This window comes from Helianthus annuus, chromosome 6 (genome assembly GCF_002127325.2).
Source record: "Helianthus annuus cultivar XRQ/B chromosome 6, HanXRQr2.0-SUNRISE, whole genome shotgun sequence".
In the NCBI taxonomy this organism is placed as follows: domain Eukaryota; kingdom Viridiplantae; phylum Streptophyta; class Magnoliopsida; order Asterales; family Asteraceae; genus Helianthus; species Helianthus annuus.
The window spans coordinates 19,149,804-19,159,250 of record NC_035438.2 but is presented as its reverse complement, the minus strand read 5'-3'; the positions used below and the strand labels follow the sequence as shown (position 1 = coordinate 19,159,250).

Here is a 9,447-nt window from a genome sequence, read left to right as displayed (position 1 = left end):
CGTATTTTGATCATAACGATTAGGTTTTAAATTAAGGCTATAGTATGATTAATGGGGGTCCTGAGTCGCATAATGATTCAACGGCTGTATTTCTCTGCTATAGTACTTGTTTAAGGCTAAAATGAGTGTTAACTCCTGATCAGGCTTATCTAACACTCATAGTAAATGATTACTCGGCTAACTGGGAGAATGTAAGATTAAATATATTTATTCTATATTTAATCTAGTAGCCATTATAATCATTTACATTATATGGATCAAAATATATAACAATCCTATTAAATAATTAGTTGGTAATTGTTGATGAGCCTAATTACCCTTATTAACTAATTAGGGTTTCCTCCTGGGTGCATATATAAGGAGAATAATGTGGAGGTTAAAGGGTTAGACAATTACACAAACCCTAATAGCACATAACATCAATCTCGCCTCCCTTCCCATAACCGATTCCCTTGTCAGTTTCTTATCATCACCATCATTAGTTGCACCCTAAGGAGGAACCGGACCAAGATGACAATCATGTCAAAACTTATAGCTGTGTCTCCATCTGGATTCTCTGTTGGCCTGTACTGCTGCAATCAGGTATGTTTTCATGTTTTCCATTATGTCTAATCAGAACTGATCAACACCAAGTGATTGAAATTAGCGCTCTTCCATAAGGATGCCCTGGGCGTCTATCCTAGATGAGAGCCCGGGTTCACAAGATGAGGTAGGAACACCTCCGCAACTGGCCTAATATGGGCATGCGAGCTCTATCATGGGTTCCTGAAAGTTTCAAGGTGGTGAACGGAAGAAGAATGAGACGTTGAATTTCTTAGGAAGTGGAGGTTTATATTGGTATACCACCACAAGTGATATTGTTTTGCTTGGGTTGAAATAGGTTGAGATGAGATGGAACACTGTGATTGGGTGGTGATGTGAGTTCACACGGGTTGGGCTAGGACCGTATGTCCACCCAAAAGATGCTTTTATTTTGATTTTGCAATTACAATGTTAGCATAAGGGCTCGTTTGTATTTGGTGGATAATTAGTATTTAGCCCCCCGCGTTCCTGGGATGGGGGTGTAAAACCACGATACCATTGTTGGGGGGAGGATGCATAAAACCGTGTTAGGTAGCAAACCAATGATGACCAAAACCATGAAAAAGCGTAAAACAAAAACACGAATTTATAACACCAAATGACTCATGTAATGTAAAACTTGTACGAACTCGAACGCATACCGATACCTATTAAAAAGTCAGAGGGTCAAAATGACGTTGTATAAAGATTTTAGAAAGCGAGCAAAAGTGATGATTTTTAAACTTGATAGGAAGAAAAAAACTTGCGCTAGAAGAAAAAAAACGGGTAAATTATATTTTCCTTTCTTTATGTTTATATCAGATTGCAATGGATGCACTTTAACTTCAATAATTAAAGTGACAATCCTTTCTTTTATAAAAACATCACACCCTATGTCTTTGACCCTAATGGCCTAATCTAGTTAAAATTTTAATTTTGAGTTAATAGCCAAAATGGTCCCTGAGGTTTGCTCACTTTTGCCACTTTAGTCCAAAATCCAAATTTTTTAAATCTGGGTCACTGAGGTTTGCATTTTGTTGCCATTTTAGTCCAAATTTCAAAAAAGTCTAATTTTGTCAGATTTCTTACTGAATTTTGTCTTCTTCCTCATTTCTCATAAGGGCAAAATTGTCATTATACATTATTATAAACTGATTTATATTAATAAAAATGAAAAAAAGCCTCAAACAACTTTAAAAACCCTAATCAATTCTGTCTTTCACTCTCACCTTCCCCCATCATCTTCTTCCTCAGACATGCATCAACAATGGTGGAATGCACATGTGGAGCTCCGACGCAGCTTCGCACATCATGGACCACACAAAACCCAGGTCGTCGATTCCATCGTTGCAACAAAACTAAGCCAGTAAGTCGATTAAACTCCGATGCCCAATTTCATCTAAACCTAACCCTAAAATTGTTGATGTTCAATACAGGGGCAAAGTTGCGGTTTCGTTACTTGGGCTGAGCCACCGATGATTCAGAACCCTGCTGTGATGATTCCTGTGCTGTTGGACACCATCAAGAAGCATGAAGATAATGCAATCGTAATGTTTAACGGGAACAAGAAAGTTGAAGAAAATGCAATAAAACTGGCAAAGGAGAACAAGATGCTGAAAGTAGTCATAGGGTTAAGTTGGTTTTTGTTTATGGTTTACTATGCTAAGACTAGTTAGGATGTAGGTTGTGTTACTTTGGTTTAGGTGTTTCCTGCTGTTGTTTTTGTAAGTCTTTTGTAATGTATTTTGGTTCATCAACAGGTTATGTAATGGAAGATTATCTAATGGAATGTAAGTTCATTGTAATTTGATTTGATTGTGTTGAATGAAGGCTGCACTTGTCCAAATCACAGAGATTTGACCAAATGACAAATTGTCGAAAGTGACGAATTGTCCAAATGACCATATTTTAAAAGGAGCAAAGGACCAAAACTGCAAATGACTAAATTGGTCGACAAATTGTCGAAAGTAACGTATTGTCCAAATGACCATATTCTAAAACTGCAAACATAAACAAGACCAAATGATTCAAAAGTTAAACTGCCATACATACTAAGTTTCCCACATGTTCACACAAAAGATACATGACTTAATCACAAAAGTTAAACAGTTTGACACAAACTGCAAAAAACGTCAACTGATCTAAACTAAAGTTAACCTAAGAAGCTTCTGTTGCTGCCCCATCCTTAGCCTTTGAAGACTGACCACAGCTCCTCCTGTTATGTCCAACTGTCTTACAGATTTGACAAGCCAAAGAGTTCCCCTTCCTGGATAGCTTTCCAGTTTTTGAGAGTGTGTTACTTATATTTTCAACCACCACTGCAGCCTTGGCCTTCCTTTTTTCCTTCTTTTTTTCCTGTGATGCAGCCTTGGCCTCTGCTACCTCCACTGCAGACTTTTTCCTTTTCTTTTTTGGGCTCCCAACCTGGGCATGATACTTTGGAGGAATCAAGGTGGTTAGGCATGCAGATTTAGGCCATATGTCACTGCCATTCACTGGTTCAACAGTATGCTTGTACACCTCTTTCCAAGTCTCTAGCCAGTAAACTGGATGAACCCATTTTTCAGGAACTCCATCACCTCTACCATGCAATCCCATATCCCAGATACATGCAACTGCATGTCTACAAGGGATACCTGTGAGATCCCATCTTCTACAAGAGCAGGTCCTTTCATCCAAACTCACAACCCTTTGGTCTTGGTGGTCATTAAAGTGTGTGCTGACCTGATACTTTGTCCCTCCGGTCCAAATCACAGTGTACTCTGAAGCTTCAGTCTTGATAGTTTGCAACAATTCAGTAGCTCCTGGAGTTAAAGGACCTTTACATTTGGCAATCTTCTTATGCACCACAACAATCTTCCTCATTAAATACTCCCTGATATACTCTAGACATGTTATGATTGGCTTGTCCCTGCCCTGTATCAGTTGCCTGTTGAATACCTCGCAAATGTTGTTTAGCAATATGTCACACCTAGCCCTGCCTGTAACATCTTGAATTCATTAGCTATGCTAAGACAAGCCAAATAAATGTAAAAACAAAGCTAAAGTACAAACCTGTGAAGAAGGCTCTTGACCAATGTTTGCTTGGTATTTCTTTCAGCCAATCATATAGAGCTTTGTCCTTATCAAGCACTGCCTTCATAGACTTTTCAAACTCTGGTATTGTTGATGCAGAGGCACAATTCCACAGAAGGTTTTTGTTTTCACCTCCACTCCATTTTGATTTCATATTTTCGTGTATATGTCTCAGGCAGTATCTATGCTTTGCACTCGGATACACTTTAGACATTGCAGGAATTAACCCCTATGATTATAGTCATAAAACAGATTAACAGTTTAATAAAAAGAGTTTAATAACAGTTTAATAAAAAAACAGAAAAAGAGCTTAATAACAGTCACCTTTTTCCTGTCACTTATGAAAGTGAAGTTGCTGTTAGATTCCAGATCCAGATCTCCACCTAGACACTTAAGAAATGTGACAACCGTCAATTTTGCATGCATCCGTACAATTAATTAATTTTAATTATGAGCTTAATGACTGTGCTTGATAACAACTGACACTTTAAACTGCTTACTGATTTATGTTACAAACATACATGTGCATCACTTTACATACAGTCACTCCATTTATTTCATACAGACTCTTAGTGACAAACCTGATGCACAAAGCACAGTTAGCACAGTGAGCGGATAACTCAGACACACGCTGACAATGCCAACACTTAGACAGATACTATTTTTAGGCCAGTATGGGCCAGAGATAAAATACTACACCAATATGGGTGTAGGGAAGTGAGGACCATAAGACTATGTCACTAGGTGATAGTTTGAGTGCTGGAAAGTGCCTAAAACGCAATTTAATTACAGAATTCCGCATTTTTGTAACAATTCAGCTTTTAACACACTCATATTATACAGAGTATTGACTAAATGGTCTTGGACACTTTCCTAGGTGTTGGAATTAATTTCGTTACAAAAAGATGCACAAAAGACGCTATACGGGACAATTAAACGCTTTAAGGGAACGATACGAAACCGAACAACCAGACATTACCCGAGACACGAAAATATTGTCAGAAATATTATTTTATTATTTTAAATTATTTACGGTCACAAAAATCCCCACACGCTATAGAAACATGACATACACTCACTATACTAGAAAATACCCGTAACCTCCTAATTGTTTACCCACTAACTATGAAAATTTACAATTAACCCCCCCCCCCTCACTAATTCTCGGCTCACATGGGGGGACCCACTCTCAATCATTTCAAATCCCCTACTAAATATTCCCCTTAATTTTGATTGGGAGGTGATCTTGCCAAGAAATCATCATGATGGCATATAGGTTGGGCTAGTGATTTACCTCATCATTCAATCTTCACCAACAAGTCACTCAACCATTTTCCTTCACTCTCTCTCTCCCTCTTGGCTGATTATATCAGCCACCACCACCATCATTTCAATATTCATTCCCTTGATTCATTTTCAAGTCCAAATCAAGTGATGGAAGGAACCTTGTGAAGCTTGGAGCTTGGAATCTTGAAGAAACATCACACCTTGCATTTTCACGCCATTTTCATCATAATTTTCTATTCACAAGTTCATCCCTAGCCTTAGTGCTAGTTGTAAGTCTTCGATTTAACTCATAAATCACTTCTACGTTGATTATTCGAAAGATTTTAGTTAATGTGTAACACAAGAACATAAAAGAGAATGAACCAGAAAATGGACATAAACTTACATAAAAATCTAGTTGGATTATGTTGGTATAAGCATACATGCTGTTTGATCATTGATTTCTCGATAAACCCGTTGTTAGAACAATCGTTGATGCGTTTTTAGTTCCTTTTACAATGTAAACAGCTTGCTGAGTTGTATTTCCAGCCAACTTCAACAGGCTGTAACTGGGTCATTTTAAATCGAAAAACGGATTTTCTGAAGGCTAAAATGAGTGTTTTGGAATAACTAAACAAATGGCACTGGAATCGTAATTTTTCGAGACCGTTTACTATTTTTAAAAGACTATTTTTGGACAGCAGCTCAAGCTGCATTTTTACTGCAGCAAAAGTGTGTTGTTTTCGAAGTCATAACCTGAAACCTGAGTGAAACCGACTCATGAAATTTTTACAGTAGATGAACACCGTTGTCAGGACGACCCTCCAACTGGAACTTCGTCAAACGGACTTACGGTTAATTTTTAGTGAATATTTCCGTAAACTGCAATCAGAAAGTAACAAATCTGATTGCAGTCAAGAAAATGATTTTCTATAAAAGATGGTTAACGAACTGGACTTTGATATTTTTACATAATAAATTTTGGGACATATAGAACCTTCTGTAAAAATTTGAGAATTTTTGGAGAAGGATAACTATTTTAGAAAAACCCTCGAAAACAGTCCGGTTTCGAGTAATAAAGCTGAAATAAAGTATGTAACGTTTTGTATGTCGATATGTCGGTTTGGTTATTGAAAATGAACTATTGGATATATATAAAAGAAAATGATATGCTAATTAAGCATGGACACCTCTATTTACAAAGGAGACTATGGCGAAATTTTCCGAAAATCCTAACACTTAGTAAATATTTTCTAGACAAGAGCTTACTAGTATATTTTCGACAAGGTTTTTCAAAGATAAAACTCGTCATAATATTTATCACAAAATACGAAGTATCGGAGGTTGGTTTCATACACGAACATGGTTAAATATATATATAATCTCTAAAAGGGACTTAAAAATATATTTCCGACATCCCATCCTTGGGAAGGAAACGCGTATATAAGATACTTTAGAAGTATTGATACTAGAATATGGAATGAACAAATATTCCAACACGACATATGACTAAGTTGAAATACTAATTATTTTGACAAATAATTATCACTCGAAATAATATAAGAAACGTAACCCAAAGACATAAATACTAAGACAAGGCACGACCCGTTCGTCTAATAGACGTTAGACCATTGTAGGTAGTCGTGTTTGCTGAGGAGATTTGGGTTACGAGTACCGAAGACGCAATACTGTGAGTTCATGTCCCCCTTTTCTCTTAACTATTTTCAGTTTTACACCTCGGGGGTGAAATACATTTACAGACATTTACAGACATTACAGACATTTATTTACATGGTATGGTTAGCTTAAGGAGGGTTTTTATTACGCGAACATGTGAGTGGTGGGCATGACACTTAAGGCCATTAATCCTCGTTGTAGGACCGAGGGACATTAGTGATAGATCTATTTGGGTGTAGCGAGCCCCACTCCTGAGTCCGCTGAGTGGACCATGAGATGACTAAGTGCCCGACGCACAAATCCGCTAGGGTTGAGTCTTCCTGCATCACTTCACACTTATCATTGGCTTTGCAACCCAATGATGGTTTTTCCTTATTGCTACATACCAGGGATTTTCATACATACAGACATTTTTACAAAGGTTTATACATACTTACTTACACATGAACTCGCTCAACTTTTGTTGATTTTTCAAACTACATGAATTTCAGGGAATTAGTAAATGGATCTGGCGGGCGTTGGAGTTTTAAGCTGCGTTGTGAATAAAGATGTCATCCAAGTCATTAGGGCTTAGGAGGCGTATCTTAATCCTGGACGAGATACGTGGTCCTAAACTCGGGGTTGTTTTAAAAATCTTTTGTTGAGTCTTTTTGAACTCCTTAAAACATGTTATGGTTGGTAACTTGAAATTGGTCTCGTCATTTCAGACAATTATGTTGTACTACTTTTAAACTTAAATTAATGGATGTACATCTACTGGTTTTATCATATAGTGCTGTTATGATCATATGCAATGGTATTAAGAAGTCACACCAATAATCACGCTTCCGCAAAAGTCAGGGTGTGACAGCTTGGTATCAGAGCTTCGATCGTAGCGAACTAGGATTCATTCTCGAGCCTAGACTACGATCAATAGGGATCTCACGAAAACGCTTTTACAAACATGTTTTTCATTGCATACACAAAACGCCCAGATCCAGGGAACAAACATTTTTACAAACAAAAGGCACAAATACACATTCCAAAATATTTGTTTATAATTCAGCCTTAGAGGCTGAGGGAGGTTCAGTCTTAGAGACTGAGGGATTCAATCTTAGAGATTGAGGGTGGTTCAGCCTTAGAGGATGGGGAGGTTCTGTCTTAGAGACTGAGGGGTTCAATCTTAGAGATTGAGGGAGGTTCAGTCTTAGAGACTGAGGGATTCAATCTTAGAGATTGAGGGTGGTTCAGCCTTAGAGGCTGGGGAGGTTCAGTCTTAGAGACTGAGGGGTTCAATCTTAGAGATTGGGGAGGTTCAGTCTTAGAGACTGAGGGGTTCAATCTTAGAGATTGGGGAGGTTCAGTCATAGAGGCTGGGAAAAAAAAATTTAGTCATAGAGGCTGGGAGGTTTGGTCTTAAAGACCAGGGATTTAGTCTTAGAGACTGGGAGGCTTGGTCTTAGAGACCAGGGATTTAGTCCTAGAGACTGGGGAAGTTGGTCTTAGAGACCAGGGAGTTGGTCTTAGAGACCAGGGAGTTAGTCTGAGAGACTAGGGAGTTCAGTCTAAGAGACTGGGTGGGATAGTCTAGGGAAGACTAGGATGATTACTTGCTTACATTATCACATACATGCTTAATTGCTGATTATTGATAAACGTGCATATGTGGAAACTGTTTGCATACGCTAACTGATAGTAATTACTATGGAAATACATACTATGACTACCATGTACCGATACACATGTCGCCTTGATCAAAAAGCGGGTTGTCAAGCATTGATGACCCTATGGCCACCACCACAAATGATGAGACTGCACTTGCGCCAGAGATATTTACGTCAGACACTGAGAGTGACCCTGATATGCTGACCAAGGGCAGGGACGACTTACAGCAGTCCGCGCTACCAGATTTTGGGATGATTTATCCTTGCCGAAGGCTCCTCCGACAAAAATCCTCCTACTACTCTTGTTTCAGTCCATGATCACTTCATCACTGGTCTCCCCGAGGGTGAACACACCATGGTTTCGAACCTCGACAATACGCCCCCTGTGGACATTCCTTCCAAAGGTAGGCTACTCGACGAATAGCCGATGACGTCGACATGACTATTGATGGTCCTCCTGACGACATCCATGGTGATGGAAAGTTAGACGAGAACGTTATTACAAATTTCACATTTGAGACCTCTGTTATCAGGCTATCCTCTGCACCTGGAATACACACGATTTCAGACTCCTCTGAGTCTGTGACATTTACAGCCTTATAGATGGCTGGATTGCAACCTTCTACTACTGACATAGACGACGACGCCGTTATGACTACTGCACTATCACTTGCTCGAGGCGCCACACCGTTACATGACCCGGAGACTGCCCCTGAGCTAGCTTCTGCACCTTTGTGGGACAACTTGATGTTGCATTTGCTGGTCCTGCACCCTTGCTTAATTATGACCCTGCTTCTTTTGGTCTACCAGACATTGCACCTCTTATATCTGACCCAGTACCTGCACCTGACGATCCCCTTATTGGTTGAGACGTTTGTTTTTGCACCCACAACCGATGATGATTGCTCCTTCTCTTCTATGGAGACCGACGTCCATTGCATCAGCATGCCTATCGCTTCCTCTTAGGACTTACCCACACCGCAGAAAGGTACTCCAGGACGGCACCCGCCTAACGATCCCTATTGCTGCTACAACATTTTCTATGACCTCACAGGCCGCGCTGTTGCTACTTTCAACCCTACAGCGCTGGACGAGCCATTTCGATGGTCCCTATAATACAATATGCTAATTTTAGACCCTCATACTATGGAGACTACACAGCTACAGTTTGAGGATATGAGTCGCAGAACGTTGGAGCTTGAGCTGACACCACGTCCTCCACCCT

At 39.3% G+C, this 9,447-nt stretch overlaps 1 protein-coding gene across 1 annotated transcript; it reads right to left on the bottom strand.

Annotated features, from left to right (window-relative positions):
• Positions 1-2,718: 2,718 nt before the first annotated feature.
• On the bottom strand, positions 2,719-8,693 carry LOC110944471. Its single transcript, XM_022186136.1, has 3 exons — positions 8,577-8,693; positions 3,616-3,865; positions 2,719-3,542 (listed from the first exon to the last, which is right to left on the bottom strand). The coding sequence occupies exons 1-3, from the start codon at positions 8,691-8,693 to the stop codon at positions 2,719-2,721; spliced, it is 1,191 nt and encodes a 396-aa protein (XP_022041828.1).
• Positions 8,694-9,447: the final 754 nt, after the last annotated feature.